Source organism: Thermobia domestica, chromosome 2 (assembly GCF_964235325.1).
Source record: "Thermobia domestica chromosome 2, izTheDome1.hap1.1, whole genome shotgun sequence".
In the NCBI taxonomy this organism is placed as follows: Eukaryota; Metazoa; Arthropoda; class Insecta; order Zygentoma; family Lepismatidae; genus Thermobia; species Thermobia domestica.
Genome location: NC_137455.1, coordinates 32,602,811 through 32,629,221, shown reverse-complemented (window position 1 = coordinate 32,629,221; position 26,411 = coordinate 32,602,811). Strand labels below are relative to the sequence as shown.

At 37.9% G+C, this 26,411-nt stretch overlaps 1 protein-coding gene across 2 annotated transcripts; it reads right to left on the bottom strand.

Moving 5' to 3' along the window:
• Positions 1 to 745: 745 nt before the first annotated feature.
• Positions 746 to 25,867, bottom strand: LOC145671319 (uncharacterized). 2 transcript variants are annotated; one of them, XM_081740318.1, is made up of 3 exons: positions 25,701 to 25,867; positions 13,335 to 13,540; positions 746 to 4,204 (listed from the first exon to the last, which is right to left on the bottom strand). In XM_081740318.1, exon 3 carries the CDS (start codon positions 4,199 to 4,201, stop codon positions 2,912 to 2,914), a length of 1,290 nt encoding a protein of 429 aa, XP_081596444.1. In that variant the 5' UTR covers positions 4,202 to 4,204; positions 13,335 to 13,540; positions 25,701 to 25,867; the 3' UTR covers positions 746 to 2,911. The 2 variants fall into 2 exon arrangements, with proteins under 2 accessions (XP_081596444.1, XP_081596450.1); XM_081740324.1 differs by lacking the exon at positions 13,335 to 13,540 and having other exon boundaries at positions 2,575 to 4,204.
• Between the last annotated feature and the right edge of the window lie 544 nt (positions 25,868 to 26,411).

The following is a 26,411-nucleotide window of genomic DNA, read 5'->3' as shown; positions in this document are numbered from 1 at the left end:
ACAATATTAACTTTTCCATGTATTCAAGCGTATTGTAGTACAAACTTTACATCCCTTTTTACACAACTTTGGTAACTGAATATGATTCCCTTGTGCTCTGAACACCCCATTTCCTACTTTTCTCCTGACGTTTCTCTGTTGGATATTGACTTTTACCAGTACAAGAATATGGCCAGAAATAAGTCAGGTTTTTGGCAATAGTCGCATTATTTGAACTATTACGATATATTTGCTGTATTACAGGGGCGCATCCTCGGGGAAGCACGAAGTCCGGACCCCGAAAACATCCTAACTCAACATACTTTCTCAATAAAATTACCCTTGTTTAACAGATAAATTATTGATGTAGCATGAAAATTTGATCTTACATTTCATCTGTACTCTTTCTCTTATAAAAACATTTTAGTTCTATCATTTTTTTTCTGAAAATATAAGTGAAAGTATTTCACAATTACTTATCGTCTTTTCGGGTGCAGCCCAAAGTTTGGACCCAAAAAAAAAAAAAAAAAAAATCTGGGCGTGCGCCTGCTGTAATATAATACAGGGTGACCCAACAGTAGTTAAACATCCCTGTATTGATCAAGTATAACATTTTATTTGGTCTAGGAATTAATTCGTGCGGTTGGACAAGAGATGGCGAAACGAACGGAGCGTCCCACAGTTCCGTGTATCCACACATGTGTTGCAAACCCCTGTCATCGCGTATCGTTCGTAGTATAGGGCAGTGGATTAAAGCGTCAACAACACCAGTTTGTAGTTAAGTGAACATGGCGCAATTTGTGCCTGATAAAGTGTTTTTGCGGGGTGTCCTGCTGCATTACTTTAACATGCAGAAAAGTGCGACTGAAAGTCATCGTATTTTGGTGGAAGTGTATGGTGACCATGCTCTAGCTGAGCGAACGTGTCAGAAGAGGTTTGCACGGTTTAGAAGTGGTGATTTCGGCTTGGCAGACCAAGAGCGAGCTGGACAGCCAAAAAAATTTCAAGACGAAGAATTGACAGCATTGCTCGAGCAGGATTCGTGTCAAACGCAGGAACAACTTGCAGCAGCATTAGGCGTTGATCAAACAACAGTCTCCAAACGCTTGAAAGCCATGGGAATGATTCAAAAGATGTCACATTGGGTTCCACATGAATTGAAAGATAGAGACGTTGAAAGACGAAAAACCATTTGCGAATTGCTGCTTCAACGACAGAGCAGAAAGGGGTTTCTGCATCGAATTATTACGGGTGATGAGAAGTGGATCCATTACGAGAACCCTAAACGAAAAAAGGCCTGGGTGAAACCAAGTTAACCAGGTCCATCACAACCAAAACGAGATATTCACTGTGCAAAGGTTATGCTGTACATATGGTGGGATATGAAAGGTGTGGTGTACTATGAGCTGCTGCAACCGGGTGAAACTATGAATGGAGAACGTTATCGACGACAATTAATGCGTTTGAAGCAAGCTCTGGCCAGAACACGACCAGAATGGGAGAACAGACATGATAAACTTATTGTTCAACACGATAACGCTCGCCCACATGTCGCAAAACCGGTCAAAACCTATTTAGAAAATGTCGGATGGGAAGTTTTACCCCACCCGCCGTATTCACCAGACGTTGCTCCTTCGGACTACTACTTGTTCGATTGCATGAACAACGATTTGATTGGACAGCGGTTTACTTCTTCAGAAGATATCGAAACATGGGTCTCTGACTGGATCCCTTCCAAGGATGAGGACTTCTTTCGCCACGGAATCCGTACATTGCCTGACAGATGGGCGAAAGTGGTGGCTAGCGATGGACAATATTTTTCTTAAGGTATTTATGTATTTTGTGTTTGTACTAAAGCTTCAATGTGTGCGTACCAACCGCACGAATTAATTCCTAGACCAAATAGTTTATGGATTTATTTGCTTCGATTGTTCCGGGCTTAAGTTATAAGTAAAAAAGACATTAAGAACAAATAATAAAGAAACTAGGTCTACCTGTTTGCTAACAATAAGAAATGATATAAAATACAGTGAGCTGATCAGTACGGGATTGTATACCTACCTACTTTGAGGACACCCTGTATGATCAATTTATATTTCTGAGCATTTATTGAGGAGTTTAGTATACATAAACGTTTTGTTCTATGTAACCCAAACATTCCCTATTACGATTATTTCTCTCTGTAGAAATAGACATGGACTAGTACCTCTCCTCCTTCCTAATACTTATCCTCAAACTGTATTTAATACAATACTACTTCCTGTCCTTCCCCCACAACAACCTTAATATCTCCAATTACAATTATGTCATCCTCTTTTCTTCTCTAACAATTTCTTCTATTTTCCTACGATTTTCCTCTTCAGCATAGCATTCTTACACTATTATCAACAAATCCTATTCTCATTATCTTCCCGTTTAGTCGCTTAACGAGCAAACAATAATTACAACCCTCTTCTTATCACCCAAGTAAAATACTTATATCTTTCGCTTGGAAATCCCCAGTACACTTTTTACCTCATTTCACATTTTTTTTTTTTACCCAGTTGATTATTCCTTAACATTTTCTAATTTTCTTCCTTCTAACATGGCATATGTGTTCCTGTTCTAAGTGTTCCTGTTCATGTTCCTGTTCTAAGTGTTTTGCTTTCGCTTCTCATATTTCATTTCCAATTATCTTTCCTATATTTTTACCCTACTAAACATAAGCAAGTTATATAGGAAGTTTCATTCAATGGAATACTTAATCTTTCTTTTCCTTTTCATGATCGTTATATAATGTTACTTTGCGATGCATTCACCTATTGGCATTTACTGACGAAAACAATGTTTCCTGATCATTTTCATTGAGATGAAAAGGAAAAACCTATTGAAAATATTTAGTGATGCTCAAATGTATGCTGTCAAGAGTGATAAATTCCTTTGCAGAAGTATCTCACTCAGGTGATATTGAAGTTTCATAAGAGGGGCCAGCTTCATCTTCACTATCTTCAGATATGCGTTGAGAAGTATCAGCGGATATATTATTATCATCAGAAATGCTAAAAAGGTCGTCAGGAATTATGCTAGGATTACAAGGAAAAATTCCTGTTACTTGAAATCCTATAACTGCATTTCGAAGTGTTGCTGCTTTGTTCCATGCAACAGTTATGAACTGTGCGATTTGATCATTTGTTATACTTTTATCGTTATGGGCTTGTACCCACGATTCTACTTGTTTGTCGTAAGCTTCTTTAAACGAACCAACAAATAAATGATACAGTGGTTGAAGATCATTTGTAATATGACTTGGAAGGCATAATATAATGACATCGTTTTGCTCTGCGTAATCTAGAAGGTCTACGCAATGGATATATGAAGCAATCCCATCTAAAATCAAAATGGTTTTACCTGATGGCTTTCGAGGGATGAAGTGCTCCTTGAACCACTGCAAGAAAATATCTGAAGAGCTATTAGATGATTGTTCACTCTTCAAATAAATTATTGATCCGGTAGGTAATCCATTCTGAAATTCTTCTTTCTTGTTCACATTGTTTACTATAAACGCTGGAGGAAGAAACGTTCCTTCAGCATTACAACAAGCGACTAAGATTACAGTTTCATCATTTTCTTTCGATGTAATTGTGTTCAAAGTTGTTTCTTTTCTTGTAAGATTTTTAGAGTTATTGAAAGAAAATTCAAACTCGTCTACATTAAAAATGTGCCCAGGTGAATTCAGAATGTTGTTATCTTTCATCTTAAGCGCTAAGAGGTTAAAAAAATAATCAATTCCCTTTTGAGTTAACCCATACATTCTATTGACAGGATAATCCTTGATTTTTACCGACAGCTCAGGGTTTCTACGAAGAAAAGAATTAAACCACGCATAACCAGCCATACCTTTATCCCGTGAAAACTTATGCCCAATACCTAACTTTTCCGCAAACTTATAGGCTAACACACGGATTGTTTGCGTATCAGGGGAAAATCCCAATTCTGCTAGACGACAAATATGGGCAACCAATCGCTTCTCATTATCAATACCTAATACTCCATCTGGTCCTAAACCTTTCTTTACGAAATCCCCTATCTTCATTCTTCGGCCCAGTGTTCTAGCAGGAATGCCGTAGAGCTTTTGGGCTTGTCTTTGGCTTATTTCACCAGCGGCCACTCTGGAAGCTGCTTCCCTCAATGTTACTTCCGACCAGGACGCTCTGGCTGATTTTCTTCGGTAATTTGAAGGCATTTCCTAAAATAAAGATAATGGTAACAACAAATTAATGAGCAGGATATCTATAATATTTAGAAAATAAAACATACATGTGATTTTGAAAAGCAGTTTTTCCAATACATACGTATTAGGATGCGAACTACCACTTAGAACACTGGAATTGTCTCTGCGTAAGAAGAAAGAAAAAGTGTTGGAAAAGGGTGAACGATGCGGCGCCCCGTAAAGGTATTGGCGCCCTATTAAATTATTATTGCTGTTGGTTTACAAAAAAATAGATTTGGTAAAAATTTTCTTGGTCGCAATTCAAAAGTTTCTAATACGCAGCCCAATAACGTTTTAAACACATAGTTTCTATTGTATTGAAATTCCATCTCTCATCGATGGTATGAAACATTGTAAATAGTTGTAAATTTCCATAACTGTTTTCCAAGTGGATCTGTATACCAACCAAAGATAGTTTTGTCAAGTTTAACAAAGAGTTCAAAACAAGAGTCTTGAAAACAGCTCTTATCTCTAAAAGAATACATAATGATAGCTTTTAGCTGTTGCAATGGTCTGTCCAAGCAGGTTGATAAAAATTCAGAGAAGCATAGTAACAAAAGCGGCTTCTCTTATATGCAACAAAGAAGAAGAAGAAAAGGTTCGGTAAGATGAGTGTAGGGAGCCCCGAATTCTAATTCGCCCCAGGCACCGAAATCTCTAGTTACAGCTCTGCTACGAGGTTAGATTTTAATATGCCGCACATGCAATCTTTTGTGTTTTCTATACCTCAGAAACTACTTGACTTAAGACACTTGGAAAAGAAAAACAGTGCACTCTACGCAAAAAGCATTTCATTTTCTGTTATATACATAGTTTTCTCATTTTGTTCTAACAGTAAAATTAGCTCCAAATTCGAGCATCGAAACTTACAAAATTTCAATTTTCACACCAGTATTTCAATGTTAAAGGATAAAAACGTAAATTCTCTAACATTAATACCCTTGCTTTTTGCTCTTATGGCTCTAAAGAGCTTATGCATGGAGTTTGGAGCCTGATATCCTTTTCATTTATTTTTTAAATCCATAAATTTATGGCATTTATCGATTGAATTATGTTTCACATTTAGAAAATATTAAACAAAAATTAAAAGTTTAAAGTTCATGATAATTTTGAGCTTTCCTCTTTCTAGTGTAATAATGAAAAGCTTCATACTTCAGTATTGCTTGCATCTTAGTAGGTAACGTGGTTATCATAAGCTCAAATTTTAATAAGTTTACGAAAAGAGTTTTTCGATTTTCTCGAAAATTACGCATAATAACTTAATTCGCCCATAGTACTTTGTTCAGCTTATCTATCGATGGTGAATGTCTCATGTTTGGGCATTTTCCCCTCGTTACATGCGAATAATATTGTAGATAGATGGGCATCTCTGGTGGGGGGACGCGTCCCCAACAAAATTTTGTGTAGAAGAGGGAATGCAAGAAGGCTGGAAGGTACTTATTTGGAAGAAGTAAAGAAATAGGAGAAATAATGAATGTTATATTACTTGTTAAATTAGTAGTTTTGGAACGTGTATATGCTTATATGAAATTTGTCTTCTGAGTGTTGTACTATGATGAGAGAAAAAGACAGAAACTAATGGATAGTATTGAAACGTCTAATTGCTATGACAAGGCACACTTTTCCTGCAGATTGACAAGTTCGACACAACTTTCAACTTCTTGAGTATGGTATGGGAAATTTAAGAAGTCAAACACAGGTGCAGATTTGTCATGCATAAGTGATAAGATACGAGTTTCTATTGTCAAGTTTTCGAGCACTAGTGGGAGCGAGAGCTTACATTTCCTCCAATCTATCAGCTCACTGTAGTCCGTGGCATCAAAATTTATTGAAGGTGCCATAAAAGTTCTAACAGAGCAATTAAGACAGCACAGTGTGCTCCAGATGTGGCTATATAAGATCTTGGTCCTCTCAGTTAATTCTGATGGCTGATGGTGCAAACCGGGTCTTATGGTAGCACGTTTCTCAAACAAATCAAACAAACGAACTCAAAGTGCTTGCAAACTATATTATAAAGACGTCTGGTTCGACATAAAGAGATATCAGTCAGTGAAAATATGGACCTAAACATATTTTGAAGGTAGTTCAAATAATTAGACATTTGCCAAACAACATTAAAACAATCATCGATCCTATGATTGAGGGAAACGCGTTCTTTTGTCATCCAAAGAACATATTGTTGGCTATGAGAGTGAACGAGAGACAACACGTACGAGAGTTCGGTTACACGAGAGAGCTAGAGACAAGAAATCAAGATCAGAAGGACAAATCTATTAGAACTTTTATGGTACCTTCAATAAATTTTGATGTCACGTACTATAGTGAACTGTTAGATTGGAGAAAATGTAAGCTGTCGCCCGCACCAGTGCTCGAAATCTTGACACAGAAACTTGTATCTTATCACTTATGCATGATAAGTCTGCTCCTGAGTTTGACTTCTTCAATTTCCCATACCATACTCAAGAAGTTGAAAGTTATGTCGTACCTGTCACAGTCTACAAGAAAAGTGTGCGGACAAGAAAACAGAGATGGCTACATTCGAGTAACTTTTCTCTCAAGACTCACAATACCAAAATTTGATTTTTTTTAAATCTGCATTTAAGACAATATCCTTGACTAAATCAACATAATTTAGCACATCCTAATCCATAGGAGAGTTGAGTATGGTGTGGGTGGAACTCGAATTGCAGCCACCTTCTCGTGGAAAGTTCTGAGCTATTTCATGAAAAACAAAGTTGAGACATGGGCGAAGAGCTACAAAATCGCTATAGAAATAAAATGTATAAAATCAGTCACATTAACGAATTAATAACAAATATGACCTCATACAACTAAAACAAAGTACATAGACGCCATAGAAATAAGAAAAAAGTCATCTGTATATTTCTTGCGTAAAGGTAAATTTTTGCGTTTTTGTCATTTTTTCAAACTTTAAGTCGTTTGTGCAAACTGGAGATCCAAAGTGTGATCTTTTTCGTTATTTTTCCATTGATTAGCACACAAATACACAACTTTTGAGCCCTGTTAGAATTCGATACTCAAAAATCTGATTTTTTCGCATAAAGGTAAATTTTGGTGTTTTGTCATTTTTTGTTTTTCAAATTTAGGCAGTTTGCGCGAACTGAAGATCCAAAGTCTGAATTTTTTCGTTATTTTCCCATTGATTAGCATGCGAATACGCAACTTTTGAGCCCTATTAAAATTCGATATTCGAAAATTTGATTTTTTTCGCTCCACCCTAGTAATTATACGGTATCGTAAAGATAGCACAATCAAGAAGCATGGGTTATGGAAAAAACTCTGGACAACAACGGAAAGAAAAGTTTGGAAACAACATTGCATAGCACAATCTAAAATTATATGTAGAAAGTTGAACTGCGAATTAAGAAGGGGAATAGACAAAGACGGAGAATATATAATAGACCTAAAAGTCACAAAAGAAAGGATAGGGAAATCTGAATAATGTGTATGAAAGTAAATTCAGTATAAATAGAAAAGTAGCAAGGAAAAATTACTACGACAATTTCGAAATTATGCATGAAAATGAATCTTTAATGAACAAAATTCAGCTTGAGATAAAGGAAAGAATACATTGAGTTGTATGACAAAAAGAATAAAATGTGTATTTTGGACATTAGAAAAGTAAACGAAGTACATAAGAATCACAAAGAAAGTGCGATATTAAAGTAAACAATATATGTATTGCGTTTTTTAAGAATATAGGAGAAGGAGAGAAAAAGAAATAGTCGGAATTTGTAATCAAATGACAAGACAGCCTTCATAAAACGTCTCACAGAGAGTTATGACTTCATTAGCTAAAGAATCAAGAAAAATATGAAGACTATAGAACTACGCTGGAGTAACCACATAATAGAATTTCAGAAATCTGGCCCAAAGTTGCATACAAGAAGTGATGGTCGGTGGTATTGTTCCAACACAAAACATCCTAACAGATGTTACAGTAGACTCTACTCTCCAACTATCACAATATTTACAGAGCATGTAAATATCCCCAAGCGACTACAAAATTGTTAGGATGCGTAGCCACTCAGATAATATAGGCTTGGTCTGTCTTGGAAATTGTAGTTTTCATAGCTGTCTGATGGTCAAGTTGACATCATATCGCACACGTGCTAGATAAGGCCTAGGTCCGGAGATCTATCAATCTAGAGTTTAAGATGTATACTGGGTAGAATACACTGGTTCAACTGGAGGTATGCGGACATGCGATATGCTGCTAAAAGATGTTTTATAGTAAGTGTCTGGATAAGGTCGGAGAACAAGATTGACGACATCACGAACGTACACGGTACTAATCGTATTTCCCTGAATGAAGACATGAGACGAGCGGGATATAGACTTAATTCCCAGTCTCCTATCAAATACCAGAAAATGAAATGTGGATCCTAAATGATATTAAGAACCCGCTGGATTTTTCCTCTTACTTGCAAGTCTATACACACACGGAAACATTTTTGTATCTAAGATAAACACTACTCTTATCACTGAATACTACGACTTTCCACTCACCTTGCTACAACAATCTCTCCCGATACCACCGAAGACTTTCTTGATGATGAGCTGGTGTCAGGAGTAGTCATATGAAAGTAATGTAAGATGGTAGATCAATATTCAAAAATCGATTTTTAATATTTGTGCATTCACTGTGTTTAGTGTTCGGGGAACCACGGAGGTACTGATTGTACCAGTTAAGGCGGCCCGAGTTGCCCTTCTTTCCAGTACGTCGCAAAGGTATTGAAGACAGTATGTCAGTTATGCGAACCCTCTGCCTTTCATCACCACTAACGATGGACCATTGACAAGATATGACACGCAGATGGCAATTCAACGCAATGACCATCCAACCTCTCGCTACTTCAGTATATAGTCACGCTCGAAGACAATTTTACAATAGATCGTCCCGGGAATGATCTACAGTTAAATACACTCGTTTTTTGTCCGATAATAATCTTCATACTATTAGCAGCATTCCCCCTGCAGATACCAAAACAGTTTCCTGTTTATAATGGCCAGTGTGCTGGGACTTTCAAACTAAGATCAGCATTCCCTCTACAGACACAGAATTGCGTGATGCACTGTGTACTGACAGATCTAAAATGCATTAACACCAGTATCTTAGTTTATTTTCACGTCACATGCAGCAAAAAATAATAATAATAATAATAATTTTCAACATCAAAACGATTATATGGATGATGAAATAACGAAATTAAACAGTTATCATTTGGAAGGAAACATAGCACAAAGCTACAATTACTTGTAGTTTCCATCGAATAAAGTAGATGAAAGCTTTTCGGACAAAAGGAGAGAATTTTAGGTAGTATTTATTGATTTAAAAAACGCTTTTACCTGCTTGAATTGCGTAATCAGAAAGATGTTTAGGATGAAAAGAATGATCAGACTCGGGAGAAACTTATGAACTAACCATTAAAAGTTGGAATTGAAGAATTGATATAAAATAGTTGATTTGGAAGAGGTATTCGACAAAAGTTTTACTTTTCATAATTGGATTTTCTACATCTACATTATATACTATCTAGAAGAGTAGCGAGGAACAGTTTGATTATGAAGAGGTTAATTTGATAGGACTTACAAGAACTAGTACATTTGCTTTTCAGATTATATGGTTCCGTTGTGGAATCTGAACTGAAATTTAATACGATGTCAGAAAGGATAAAGAAAAATGTGAAAATAATTTGAGAATAAAAGTATGAAAAAAGATAAAAGTAATGGTGGCTGGGATGATTGAGGCTATGACAATTGTAGAAGGCTGACAAGGGAACATCTTACATTGATTGTAGCATTACCCAATCAAACAATGTGCAATTGATAGAGGAGTGAAGAAAAGTTAGAAATCCAAAGTTTTACGAGTCGACACCCAAAACCACAGGAGATACAGAGGAAAGAAGAATCTAGAATCATGTGAAGATAGCAATGCAAAAGATACACTGACACCCAAAATGATCAAAGTAAACAAAATGGTATTTGCACAACAGCATAGTAAGCAAACATTGTACCCACAAACATGCTCAATAACATCATATGTAATGCAGTATTGCCAACTGAGCAGAAAATGAAGTTTTGTTAAATGGCACGGAACACAAATTATAGTATGTAGAAAATCTAATTATGAGTAGAACCATACCTGTGAGTCATGATGTACCGTGTTGCCAACATTTGAAGATAGACCTATATGAATTTCTACATGAATTTCGGATGTAGAAGAGTACATACATTACCAACACACTGCGGGGCGCTTTATCAACAGCAACACTGAAAAACCGACTTCCAATAATGTGTGAGGTGATACAATATTACGTGCATCCGAAAAGTGAGCTTGCTAATCAATTGTCAATCCAAGCATATGTATCATTTCAGTTTTGTATGTTGTGTACTTGTGTTTGATACTATTCTGATTTTCCAGTTGGGCAAAACTGTTTCGACACTGTGCTTCGTCCCTTATTTTCGTACTTCAGTGATTACATTCTTGTTTGTGGTCTCATATTATGGTTTTCGCTAGTTCGAATCGTGTACTGTATGTACTCTCCTACATCCAAGATTCATATAGGAATTCATATAGGCCTATCCTCAAACATTGGCAACACTGTACATCAAGACGTCACAGATATGGTTCTACTCATAATTAGATTTGCTATGTGTTATAATTTGTGATCCGTGCCATTTAACAAAATTTCATTTTGTGCTCAGTTGGCAACACTGCATTACATATGATGTTATTGAGCATGTCTGTGGGTACAATATTTGCTTACTATACTGTCGTGTAAATGCCACTTTGATTACTTTAATCATTTTGAAGTTCTTTCTTTGTCAGTGTATCTTTTGCACTGGTATCTTCACATGATTCTAAATCCTTCTTTCCTCTGTATCTCCTGTGTTCCTGCGTGTCGGCCCATAAAACTTTGGATTTTAATTTTTTCTTAACTCCTCTATCGATTGCACATTGTTTGATTTGGCAACGCTACTATCAATATACGATGTTCCCTTGTGAGGAAAGGAAATAGAATAAATGACTAGTTTCCAATACTTAGGTAGTATTATTAACAAAAGTATAACATTAAACGATAAACAAAATGCAACGTGAGAAATGGTGAAATATAATCAGTTATCGTCGATTCAGTTGAATTTTTAAATCGTTATTTAAACTTCGACGTGTGATTCCGATACACATTGCGATTGCGATAATTGGAAACTTACCTAAAATTTATTTATTTTGGTAAACCACGTATCGTATATTCATTATTCAAAAAAAAAAAAAAAAACTTTGAATTCCTGGATTTTAACCGTCCCGATGAATAAAAATAAATTCTGCCAGGACAAGACACAGAATTCCTGGTTAATCCAGCCCAAACCGGGACAGTTGGCAACTCTATCTGGACCTCGAGTGTAGAAGACACGTATGCCATTCATATTTCAAGAAGGGCGGTATATTTTTATATAAAATAATGACCCTAATTCCAGAGATTTCTAATGAATTAATGACTTCGGTTATATGTACGTAACGCATTATGCTGGGATTCGAGCCCTGCTTCACTTTTATCATGAATACTCTCATTGTATCACTTCTTACATTATCGATTATCGCTTAGTTATCTGTTTCTCAACTTCCTGCTTTGGACTATAGTTGGTAACCGTAGAACGTGAAACGAAAAGAGAAAGAAATAACTGTCATGTAATCGTTACGTTCTGTCACATGTCACACAAGCCTCGTTACCTCCTTCTCAACCTTGCTTCTTCTTGATGAAGAAGGGCTATGAAATTGGGAGCAGATAGTACTCTCGATGCATGAGTTGACACCTATGGTTTAGAACAATTCCTCTACGTCAAAGTGGCCGGTTGTTGCTAATACTCTCGCCTTTGGTGCGAGCGGTCCCGGGTTCGATTCCCGGTGGGGACACTCGGTCGAAAAGGTGCAGCATTCACACTAGGCAAATGCCGGGATTGTACCTAACATAATAGTCCAAGGACACTTCCTTTCTTCCTCTCTTCCCGGCCAGTATGATCGCTGAGGGATATCATGCCTCATATGTGTGACCGGCTAATATGGCCATAGATGCCGAAAGCCCAGAAATCTTATTTCTAATCCTAATCCTAGTGACGGACTAATATGGCCATAGATGTCGATAATCCAGAAATCTAATTCCTAATCCTAATCCTAACAACGGACTAATATGACCATAGATACCGAAAGCCCAGAAATCTAATTCCTAATCCTAATCCTAGTGACGGACTAACATGGCCATAGATGCCGAAAGTCCAGAAATCTAATTCCCAATCCTAATCATAGTGACGGACTAATATGGCCATAGATACCGATAGCCCAGAAATCTAATTCCAAATCCTAATCCTAACAACGGACTAACATAACATGGCCATAGATGCCGAAAGTCCAGAAATCTAATTCCCAATCCTAATCATAGTGACGGACTAATATGGCCATAGATGCCGATAGCCCAGAAATCTAATTCCTAATCCTAACAACGGACTAACATGGCCATAGATGCCGAAAGTCCAGAAATCTAATTCCCAATCCTAATCCTAGTGACGGACTAATATGACCATAGATGCCGATAGCCCAGAAATCTAATTCCTAATCCTAATCCTAACCACGGACTAACATGGTCATAGATGCAGAAAGACCAGAAATCTAATTCTAATCCTGCTCTATGTCAACGAGAAGTGTACGGTAACGAAATGGGTCAATTCGTGGCGAAGTTCGAAACTGAAAGACTATCTTGGGTAATGAATGCATTTTTTCTGATTAGTGTTTGTAGTTTCAGATGTTAATTAGGACTGTTATTAGTAAAACTTAGCCTAATACAGACCTAATTGATATTGTTTAGTTCTGTGAAGACTTGCCTCAAAACATAATGCGAAAAATAATTACATTGTACATGTTTTGTATGTGCGGCAATCTTTTCTTATTTGTAGGGGAAAGATGACACACATTTCATTTTAGCTGAACACTTTCCTTTGATATGTTATATTGAAGATGCACGAAGAAGGTTTCGAAAACTTCTTAAGAATGTATTGTTTATATTAGTACATGAAATAACATTTAACTCACCTTTGTTTAAACTGAAATGCTCCAGTTTCTGTTAAAATTACTAAGAAATTTTGTTCTTCACTTTTCCTTCAAAGCAATCGACTTCAAGGCGCGTGCCATTCAATCAATAAACAAGCTTCCACATGGAACTAGTGCTGACATCTGACGAAAATTTCTGAGAGCTTAAATCTGTGCCATCTCTACTAGGTACTGTCGCAGCTTATCTCCTAAATGGATTAAAAAAAAAAACTAGAATAGACTATATCGCTTCTAACATTTTACAATAAAATGAAGTATATATCGGTGTATCGTATACCCTGTGAATGCGGAAAGGCTTATATAGGACAAACAGGACGCACCATTGAACAACGTTGCAGAGAACATGAAAATTACATTAGATTATTCCATCCAGAAAAATCAGGTTTAGCTGAACACAGTTTAACAGAAGGCCATAAAGTTTTATTTAAGGACACATCCATCATTACCAAGAGCACCAGTTACTGGACCAGGATAATAGCCGAATCTCTTGCCATAGTACATGAACCGAACAACGTTAATAGAGACACTGGATTTCAACTCAGCCCCCTGTGGAACACGGTCATCAGTACCACAGCAAAGAAAACGACACACAAACATCCAGATAACCCTCAGCCAATCACTAGCACAGACTACGGAACATAGCCAGCCAATCACAGCTCCAGTTTTTCAGATTGAACCAGCCAATCAGGAACCAGCATTTTCAGCCAATCAGGAACCAGCATTTTCTCCAGCCCAGAGTATATATTACTTATATCCGCTTGTTAGACTCTCCCTCTCGAACGAGTAACTGGTTCAGGCGAACTGATTAAAACGCCAGTCACAACAAGAGGAGCTCACCTAGATTGTTTTTGGTGAAGAATAGGCTGTATAAGCATATACGCTTAACGAGGCCAAAACTGAGAAAACATTCGGGCGAGCATTTAACAACTATGGAAGGCGTGTCCTCGTAGTTGTTAATCTTTTTCTCTTTCCAGGAAGAACACAGCGAACCACGTAGAGCGTCGAGAAGTTTATTCTTGTATATTTACAGGTGTAGCAGAGAGAATATACGGCCCTTTTTAGAGCCACAGCAGATCGTCAGCAACAGAGGAGCCGAGCAGTGAGGACCAGGGATTTGTCTGCCCAGAACTGAAGCTTTTTCTTCTTTCTTCTTTTCGTTACAGGTGCAGTTCAGCGAGTGGCCCTTTTCAGAGCCAGCAGAGATTGTAAGTATCCACGATAAGCCACATTCAGGCGCCCAACTGCAGAAATTGCTTTTTGAAGGTTGTGTTAGGGTCCGCAACGAAAGCATTCGGTGACAAATCCTAAGATTGCTGTAGCAGGGATCTCCCGAAGCAACCCTCATTAAGCAAGGACTGCAGGGAAGTCGTCATTTAGAGCACTTGGGCATTGTGCCCACATCATACTAAATAGCGTTACAGGCCTAGCGCCTGCCCACAACTAGCGAAAATCCATAGAAATTGTACTGTGCTGACAGAGTTACGGTCCTTCACAGGGCCATAGCCCTCAGAGCACACTCTTTCCATTGGCGACAATGGTTAAGAGACGGACGAGGAGGACAAAGCGGGATGTTGAGTCCCCCTCCCCCAGCAGTGAACCGGAGGCATCTCCCTCCAAGAGCAAAGGAGAAGACAAATCTCCAAAGAGGCTCGAAGTTCACTCAGCCCCATCATCTATAGACTCAGACAACGAAAGCTGTCAATCAAATAAGTCATACTCTGATGCTGTGAAAGCAGTTCCAGAAGGCATAGATAACACACTTTTACTCAGTAAGGGGTCACTTGAAACAACACCTCAAGCAAACAGAGATTCAGACAGCTCTTTGGCCACACCCAAGAGAAAGCGATACCCTCCCATAACAATTAAATCATTAACAGATTACTTGTACATTAGTAGAACCTATGGTGAAATAGAAGCCCGCTGTACCCGGGGAGAGGAATACAAAATCACACCTCTAAATGAGATCACAAACATTAGCATCCTAAAGTACTTAGAGAATAAGAAGATTGAGTTTTACACAAACTCTCTCTTCAGGCCAATCAAGGTGGTGATTAGAGGGCTCCCCCGGGAACTTGCCTCCGACGACATCCAGGATCATCTTAGACAGGTACTAGACTCCCCTACCCTCACTGTCTCACAGATGAGAAAAGCAACAAACGCGGGAAAAGAGGCTTTGCCCCTTTTTCTCTGCACGGTCCTGGATGGGGAAACTAAACAGCGACTCATGAAGGTCCCTCATATCTTCCACATTCGTGTCAGATTTGAGGAGTACATTCAAAAGAGTGTAGTGGTGCAGTGCCATCGGTGTCAAAGATTTGATCATGGCAGCACGAACTGCAGGCTAGCGCCTCGCTGCGTCAAGTGCGCAGGGAATCACCTGACACCTGATTGCAAGAAAACCCGCGAACAAAAGCCTAAGTGTGCTAATTGTTCAGGAGAGCATCCGGCCAGTTACAGGGGCTGCACAGTTTATAAAAAGATTGTGGAATCGAGGCAAAGAGGAACGACATCCAAAACTAGCGCAGACAACATTGAGAAACGAGTAAACGCACCGCACAACATAAACAGGAAGACGACACAAACAACACACACAACAAGACCTGCGTTGCTACCTACCCCTAAACCTGGACTGCTTCCCACTCCACATCTTACACCTTTACCTTTACCTAACTTAAGGGGCACTCCCCAACAGTCACCAATCATAACCGGAAACTCACGCACAGCTCCGTCTGGGGTCGTGCGAGATCCTATCCCTAAGAGTACACAGGGTAGCAGCAGAAACATACACAAAGACAAAAACTCAAAACATACGCAACAACAAATACACTTTAACACAGACAGTGATACATTCTCACCCACTGAAGCCACCACAGACCCAGAACAGAGGAGGAAAAACATTAGAATACGACAACAGCGCGCCAAAGCCATAAAAGACAACGCAGACAACGCATTTCGGTCACTGCAACCAAGTTTAGATTCACTTACGTTAATGCTTCATGATTTCAGTGTTCACTATGACAGACGTAAAACGCTGTTCTACGTTCAACGTCTGTTAGAGTTTTACGCTGAAAACAAACATGAATTCTTTTTAAACGTCATAAATTTCATAATCAGAGTCGCTCAAACCGCTGATGGGGCACCGCGTTAGGAAACAAACAAAAATATTAGCTTGGAATGCACAGGGCATCTCCGAAAAGAAGGACGAACTGGAGAGCTACATAAATGAAAATAGCATCTCTATAGCTTTTGTGTCAGAAACACTGCTTTCAACGCACCACAAATTGTATATCCAAGGGCACCGTATTCTCAGACATGATCAATCAAATACAAATGCAGGAAGAGGAATCTTGGTAGTGGTTAAGTCCGACTATAAACACGAATACGTACCCATTCCCCAATTAAAAACAATGGAAGCCATCGCAATTAAAATATTCGTTAAAAATACTCCGGTTGTATTAGTTGGAATATATCAATCACCAAATACAATCATAGACACAAACGATGTCACGCTTCTTTCCCGCCTGGGAAACAGAGTTTTATTAATTGGAGACTGGAACAGCAAGCATTCTGTTTTCAAATCAAAAAGAGCTAACGAAAATGGAAAAAAGTTGCAAAATTATCTAGAAACATCAAGCATTGAAATATTCACGCAAAATGAACCAACTTACTATCCTCATAATTGCAACAGTAATCCAGATATCTTGGACTATGCATTATACAGGAATATTCAATTACCGCTCTCAATAATTGCTGATGATGATCTCCTTTCAGATCACACAGCAATTATTGTCACAGTAAATTCAGAACAAGACAAAGAGCCACCACTAAAGAGACTAAATTATAAGAATGCTGACTGGACCAGGTTCCAACAATTAATATTAGAAGGACTAAATAGAAAGATTGAAATACAAACAAAAGAAGATATAGATAGTGCCGTAAATTTTCTAACCACACTTATTAAAACTACTTCAGAGAAAACTATACCCTCTACAACTAATAAGATAGATTTAAAAACACTACCCCCAAAAATTTTAGATATGATAAAAACGCGGAACCGACTTCACAAAAAATATAACAAAACTCGAGACCCACTTTATAAAGCGATCGTAAATAGATATAGAGTTTGCATTAAAGAAGAAATATCCGCGTATAAAAACCGCATCTTTGAAAACAAAATCTCAAAAATGTCACTAAAAGACGGAAGCGTCTGGAAATATACTAAGAATTTAACTACAAAAAACATTAACACGCCATGTATACATGGAAAGAACGGACTAGTCTACTCCCCAGAAGAGAAAGCCGAAGCCTTGGCTGACTTCCTAGAGGGTTCATTCAAACCAAATCATGAGCTTGAAGATCGTAAGCACGATGTAAAAGTTGAACGGACAGTAAGGGAATTCTTAAAAGCACCCCCATTAGACAAAATTAAGAAGACTAATACTGCAGAGCTAAATGGTATCATAAAACGGCTTCGGCCACTGAAAGCACCAGGTCCTGATCAAATACAGAATATAGTTTTAAAACACCTCCCTAACGCATGTATATCATACTTAAGTCACATCATTAACAACATAATGAAACTTAGCTATTTTCCAAATGCATGGAAAATAGCCAAGGTGATCAGCATTCCTAAGCCCAATAAGGATGCTAAATTTCCTCAGAACCATAGGCCTATAAGTCTTCTGAATACAATGGCCAAAGTAGCTGAAAGCATAGTGTTCAGAAGACTCAGAAGCTTTCTATCAACAAATAATATAATCACACCTGAACAATTCGGATTTAGAGCACAACATTCTACAACACACCAATTAGTGCGTGTAATAGAATTTATAACAGACAAATACAATAAAAGACAAATAACAGGCGCGGCCCTGCTAGATGTCGAGAAAGCATTCGATAGGTGTTGGTTCCCGGGAATCCTATATAAAATGATACAATATAAGATTCCTGACTATCTAACCCATTTTGTGCATTCATACCTTAAGAATAGAAAATTCTTCGTTGAACACGAAAGAAAAACCACCAAGGAAAAAGACATTAAAGCAGGAGTCCCTCAGGGATCTATGTTAGGGCCACTTCTTTTTCTAATATATGTTAATGATATTCCAAAAACAACCAAAACACAGATAGCAATGTATGCAGATGACACAATTGTGTATGCGTCATCTTTCTTGCCAAATCAAGTTACAAAGTATATACAGAATCACCTAAACGAACTTAAACCCTGGTTTAAACGTTGGAAAATTAAAGTCAATGCTGAAAAATGTGAAGCCATACAGTTTACTAAGAAATACAAACGAAAACCAAACAACCAATTAACTCTTTATAACACACCAATAGTATGGAAAGATAAAGTTAAATATTTGGGAGTAATACTAGATAAAAGGCTTACCCTTAGATACCACATGAACTCCCAAAGAAATAAGGCTAGTGCTAGACTACGAACCCTAACCGGACTTTTCCGCTCACCTGCCCTCAATACGCAGAGCAAAGTTATATTATACAAAATGCTAGTTAGGCCAATAGTCACATACGCTGCACCAGCATGGGCTTTCTCTGCACCTTGTTATACGCGGGCTCTGCAGAGACTTCAGAACAACGCTGTGCGCATAATAACAAATTCTCCCCGATATTTGCCTGTTCTGCGCCTACAGCAGCGTCTAGGGTTGACTCTGATTGAAGATCACATACAGTACTTAGTAAGGAACTTCTATCACTCTGTGAAAACAATAGAAAACGACCTTGTGAGCTCTCTGGGTAGCTACACAATTCCAGAAAGCTACTACAAATACAAACGCCCGCTTCATGCGCTAAAATAGAAACATATCCAGAACACTTTTCAGAGTATTAAGAAAAAGAAAATGTAAATATGTACATAAAAAGGTATGACGAGGCCTGTTGGGCAGAAAAAAAAATTAAATAAATAACTAATACATCCTACTTAAATCACTGATATATCACTAGTATTAACAAAACTGACAAGTCCAATAGGATACTAATATCAATCATATCCCAAATACTATAATATAACTAAATACTACATAATCGTGTATATGTATATATCTTAGTCTCATTTTAGATTGACGCAGTCCAAGGATGAAGAAGACGAGAGACTTGCATGAAAAAAAAAATAACAAAAGTCCCACTAACAAAGCTTGTCCACCAAACTACAGACAACTTAACACAATAGTATAACTCACACTTGACTTTTTAAGTTAGGGAATCAATACAGACAGTAAAGATGCTTTTACATGGATTTTTACCACCCCTTCTTAGTGTGGTTTTGCCATGTAAATACTTGAGCATGAGCATGACCGATAAAGGGGGTTTTCCTGGACTCCAGGTGTTTCCAGGTTTCTCCTCCTACTACCCAAGCCAATGGTGAGGCGAAAAATCTTCACGCGCTTTCCTATCTTCTATTTTACCCTTCTTTCTTTCTCTAATACACACTGTCCGGTAAATGTCTTTGGATAAAAACCGTGACGCGACACAACACTCGACATGCTGCTTTAGATCTCTAACTGCATGTAGGAGGTGCACGTAGATATAGGTTGGTGCATCACTCAAGGGGGCGAGCTTTCTTGCTAAGGGGCCCTCTTTATTCTCTAATTTATTTCCGTATTTCCGTAATTGCCCTGATGACGAGAACGATGACAGCTCTCGAAACGTTGGCCTATCCACCAGTTTTCACCTGGCTGATTGCCCGAGAAGAACTTTATCATATACGCCGCCAGGAAAGCTTCAAATCTTACTTCTAGCCTATAAGTTTCTACAAAGTAGTGACTCTAGCCTATAAGTTTCTACAAAGTAGTGACTGTAGCCTATAAGTTTCTATAAAGTAGTGACTGTAGCCTATAAGTTTCTATAAAGTAGTGACTCTAGCCTATAAGTTTCTATAAAGTAGTGACTCTAGCCTATAAGTTTCTATAAAGTAGCGACTGTAGCCTATAAGTTTCTATAAAGTAGTGAATCTAGCCTATAAGTTTCTATAAAGTAGTGAATCTAGCCTATAAGTTTCTATAAAGTAGTGACTCTAAAATATAAGTTTCTATAAAGTAGTGACTCTAGCCTATAAGTTTCTATAAAGTGGTGACTCTACGTAGTACTGAGTATTGTTGCTGCCGCTGGACGCTTTCACTGGAATAGTTTGTCTCAAAATTGATTTTAAATAATTATTAAATGCTTTTACGATTTTTAAACTCTCAAATTTCGCGACGCACTCTATGAGACTGTGTGACACATCAGTGTGTCGCGACACACCTGTTGAGAACTATTGCGTTAACGTGGGATCTGAACCACATGAGCTCCCACCGGCATTCCGACCTTGCAAAAGCATTCGCTAATCACATAGCTGCAAGGAAGCTGAGGGTTAACTTGAGTCACTTTACATTTCTAGCTGATTATTTTTTGCACACACATTTATGTAATCAAACAACTGAAAGTTTCAGAAGGCTCAACCATTCTAACCACCCTCTAGCTGTGGCTTGTTCTGGTTTCGACTCCCGATAGAGCTATGTGCCTCCTATACAAACGCAACCGACCAGTGTTTCGAATCCTACTTTAAATAGTAGGTTCTGTCATGTATAACTTCATACTTAACAGGCCTTAAAGTGAAATCAAGCGGTAGAAAAGTGCTTTCTCGTATTTGAATCGTTTCCGATACAGACTCTGGTGCGAGAGACCCAGCGTCTGATTCAGATGGGAGCTAACTTGGTTCGCACATCATACTAAGCTGTACGGTCATATCTCATATGACCTCGGTGCTGAAAGGAAAACTTCACTTCAAAATTCCAAAGCCACCAACTACATGAATAAATAAAGAGATAAAATATTAAATGCGAGGGTATATAATCGTTTGCTATTACTGTTGAATAAGGTATTTCAAAGGTTGGAATTTGTACCCAGCCGTTCTAAGTAAGAATTCTTCAAACAGTTTTTCCCTTCACTTGTACTGGGGAAGCGCTGGGATAATACTTTTAAGACATTGACTGCCATACTAGAAAAAAATCCCTAGAAGCTTGGATGTGTTATTAAGAAACCAGATTAAGAACTCATTCGTAAATATTTTCTGATTACAGTGTAAATTGACCTTGCAGATTACATCTGGAAATTTGTTCAATACTCTACTACTACTACTACTATTATTATTATTATTATTATTAATAATAATAATAATAATAATAATAATAATAATATCGTTACAGCCCACGAATGGGTATGGGCTTTCAAACAGCTTTTTTAACCTGAGTCATGCATAATCAGCACATCGAAATTGAAATCTTTGAGTTTTACGTCCCACGATTATATCAGCTAGGCTAAAAGGAACGGTGATGAAGAGAAAAATGTGGAATGAAGAAAGGGGGAGAAAAGGGAAGAATTCCGAGAAAACCCACTAACACGGTGTTTGTCGACCATAAAGACCACTTGACACGAGCTGGGATCGAACCAGTGACGCCGGGCCACCAGAGGCGAACGTTTCAACACTAAGCCACCATGTCCCCTAATCAGCATATCTACTGTTATATCGTGTTTTATTTTGGGCTTTCTGGACAGAACTTTACAGCAACTTACAAGTTAGCTCCTCTTTATTCTTATCATGGGAGTTACAATAATAGGAAGTGAACTTTGTTTCACAGTGTGAAACTGCAGATTTACAAACTATGAGAATTTAATGCTGAAACAGAAAATAATACGTCTATAACTTACGGCTGTAATATAGGGATACGTTCAAGGATGGAATAGTTTTTATTAGTTTCCCAGTTTCAGTTGAGTTAAGTAAGGTGCTTTTCAGCTCTATGGGAATAACTATTGGAACCAGAAGTGGTAGATTTCTACAACTTTCGGTTGCCATAGAGTAATAACCTAGAACATGGAAACTGTGCTTATGATACTGAGCCCATATCAAAGAGTTGCTTCACGCTATTTGTTTCTGTTTTTCATTATGGCGATCAGTGTTGAAACCGCAATTAGTAATTTCTTCATTTCTGGTTTAAATAAAGGGATGAAAGTGGAAGCAAAACTTAGAACACTCTATCTCTTACCGTTGTTCCTCTGTAGATTGAAACCGGAAGTTGTAGTTGCTTTTCTACCACTTCCTGTTGTAATATAGTAGGAATCAAGTTCAAGATAGAACTGAATCTATTTAGAAGACACTGCTTCTCACACTTTGTTGCGTTTTTTTTTCACTATAGCGTCAATTGTAAAATCCAAAAAATAGTCATTTCTACCACTTCCGGCTTGAAAAGAAGGATGAAGGTGAAGACGAATTCTACTCTTGGGACGCTTAACCAATATCAAAAAGTTAATTTCTCGCCACCTCCTACCATTTTTGCTGTATACAGATTAAAACCGGAAGTACTAGTACATTTGCATCATTTCCGGTTCCAGTAAATAATGTTGAATGTACAATTTAGCCAGCTCATGTGGTTCGGATTCCACGTTAATCAGTAGGTCCACGTCTCATATAGCCTCGCTGCTGAAAGGGACGCTAAACTAAAATCAACAACAATTTAGCCAGCATTATCTTTAGAAAGGTCAATTGGGTTGGGTTGATTGAGTTTAACGTCCCTTTCAGCAGCGAGGCTACATGAGACGTGGACCTACTGATTAACGTGGAATCCGAACCACATGAGCTCCCGCCGCGAATCGAACCCAGGTCTCCCACGCCGGAAGGTCAATTGGATTGGACACACCTTGCGAAGAAGTTGTCTTTTTCATATCATTATAAATGGAACGATGAAAGGCAAGTGAGAAATAGGAAAAAGAAAAACACAACTGACTGATGAGTTGAGAAATGAAATAAAATATTAGGAGTTAAAAGAGGAAGCTGAAGATCGGGAAACATGGAAGAAACATTTCTAGGCCCAAACTTAAAATTCATTAGTTTCAGGACCTCCCAAAAGGCATAATTCTTAATCTTTTCTTTCAGTTTAACGTCCCACGATTATGCCCTTTATGTTGAGGGGGACGATAAGGTAAATGAATGATGATAGAAGAATTGGTGGAATGAGAAAGTGGGAGGAAACGGGAGTACCCCGAGAAAACCCACATACCCGATGTTGTCCAGCACAAACTTACTTGGCCAGAGATCGAGGGACCCCACCCACCCGAAGTAAGCACTCTACCGCTGAGCTACCGTGCCCTAAGATAATAATAATATACTAAATCAATTTTTTAAAAAAAACTCTTCCCGTTATCTACAGGGTGGCCCAAAAGTAGGTATACATCCCTGCACTGATCAAGTATAACATTCTAGCTTACGGGTTTATTTGCTTCGGATGTTCCGAGCTTAAGGTATAGGTAAAAATACTTTAAGAACAAATAATAAAGAAACTAAGTTTATCTGATGGATAATAATAAAAAATAATATGAAATACAGTGAGTTGATCAGTACGGGACTGTATACCTACTTTTGGGCCACCCTATACTATGGTGTTAACGTTGAATGAAGCTCTGCGTAGCGTAGTCGCTAATTCTATCGCCATTGGTGGGAGCAGTCCGAGATTTCGTTTTCGATGGGGACACTCGGTCGAAAAAGTGTTAAAGCTTCTCCAGGCTAGTCATCTTGAGTGGGGTTTATCCTGGGTTTTCCTAATTCACACTAGGCAAATACAGGAATGGTACCTAGTATAAAGTTACCCAGGTCACTTTCTTTCCTACCTCACCGAGTAGTGTGATCACCGAGGATGTCATCCCTCATATGTGACGGGCTAAAGTGGTCATAGATACCAAAAGCAGATATAGGGCCTTATGCAGAGTCATTTTGAGATAGGATTAGCGTCATACTAAAGACCTGACTACTGCAGGAAATATATGTTAGTCGAACTCGAGTATGGGCACTAATCACGTGTCAGAACGACTTTGCATAAGGCTCATAATTCCTAATCTTAATTTTAGTCAACGTTGAAACCGAAAATGGTTTATTTTCACCATTTCCAGTCTGAACAGAGGGGTAACGGAGTAGATGGTTCGATTTCTTTGTACGATGACTCGATTCCAAACCACCGCTTCTCGCTATCTTTGAACCATTTTTGCTCTGATATTTGACGACAAACACACACAGCCGTTCTATAAGATTTTCATACTTCTGAATAGCATAGTTTAGACGCCTAGTAATACTATTTCACACAGGTAAATGGTTTGCGTCCTATCTTTTGCTCCGGGAGAACCAGATTGTATTATCGGTGGGAGTGCATGTGTTATGGATCCAGTGACAGTTCTTGAGGGAAGTCACATTGGTACAAGTTAAGATTTTATCATTACAAACTAAGACAACTTAAAATATTTACTGATTTTTGTATACAGTTTATATCGATAAAATGCATAGTACTTCCCTTACCTTTTTAGTGATAAAACGTTAAGTTTTACCGGTGACCAGTTATGAATTTAGAGATTTCAGTCATGAATTTCGAGAGTACAAAATTCTCCCCGCGGTCAAACCTCCCATCGTGCTCAATGTACATTATCAACTATTTTCCGTACCTTCATTTCCTACATTGAAATTATCTACGGAAAAAAAAATCTGTAATCACCATTGGACCTCCCTCAAAAGCCGCCACTGTGTGAATAATGCGTTAGACTATAGACCCCATCAGGTGCTTACCTGGTAAAAAGAAACGTTAAACATTAAAACAAAGAAATAATAATAATTTATCGCATTATTACTACTACGCGAGCTGGAGTAGGATAGCAGTTTACTTCTTACTTCGAAATCAACAGGTCCTGGACTTGAATCCAGTGACCAACCGTCTGGTCTTGCAGGGATTTTCTAGTTTCCATCAGCAGAATGCCGGGGAAGCATCTTGAACTACGGGCTTCAGCGGCTTAAATACAATATTATTATTTTGTTGTTGACGGTAGATGATTGCAGTTATAATTTTTGCAGGTTGATATATTTCGAACAAGTACAAAATTAAATAGTTTTCCATTGCCAAAAGTTAATGTTCCCTTTTATGGATGTACGAATATGCATCTAATGCAAGAACACTTTCTATCTAGCTACGCTTGTACTAGCAAGAATATAAAAGCCTTTCAAAATAAGGAAGTGTGTTAACAAAATGACAATTTTTAATGTATTAGAAGGATACGAATAACTTCAATGCTTCTTATCTCTTTCCTCATTCGCCACAAGTAATACAGAAACGTGCGCCATTTGTAATAGCACTTAGTTGCCAGCTGACCTTGTAATGGGTTGACGAACGTTCCCTCGCGTTTAAAAACGCAATGAAACGGAGTTAACTCTTGTAACATGTGAACCTCAGCTAGATTAATTATATTTTTTTTTCTTTTATCGTTACAATAATATCAAATGAAATTAATAAGGTTGAACGTAAGAATTCAAACACTTACCTGTAATGGTTGTAGAGTAAAATTCTCCTAGAAACAAACGAAACAAAAACCTTACGTTAATCACAATATGTGCTTTGCGCCGATCGTTACTCTGTGGTTGTTACTACTGCACCACCTGGCGGTAGCCTTGAAAATCTGAGCACGCGTCATCTTTCCTACACTGCCGCCATCTCTCCTATCTTCGACTAACTGCCAACTCACTTGCGTGAATCCATAGTGACGTCATGATTTCCTGTTCGTTACCATGGTGATCTTTTTTTTAAATTCCATGCAGTGCGCAGCTGACAGCCGTTCGGCGAGTAAGATTAGGAACAAAACAGTGGCTGAAGTAATGAAATCATAATTACGTAAAATTGAATAAAATAAATGTGATATCTCTTTAAATACAGAGTACACTTGATATTTCTGTGTTTGGAATTAATTATAAAACTACCATTTGAATTACAGTTGTATCCGGCTTTACAAGTATCTCATTAGTTCGTTAAAAAAAAAAAATGCTCAAACTCACAACTAGCGTAAAAAAGATATTACTAAAAATCAAAATCCTAAAGTCAATGAACATGAACGTCAGGAGCATCATTAGGGGGTTCAAGGGAGGCAATTGTCCTCCTAGATTTGAGAAATATATACATTTTAAGAAATAGTATAATAACATAGTATACTAATGAAAAAGTGAAATATTACTTATAACGAAGAATCTTGCTCGTCCCC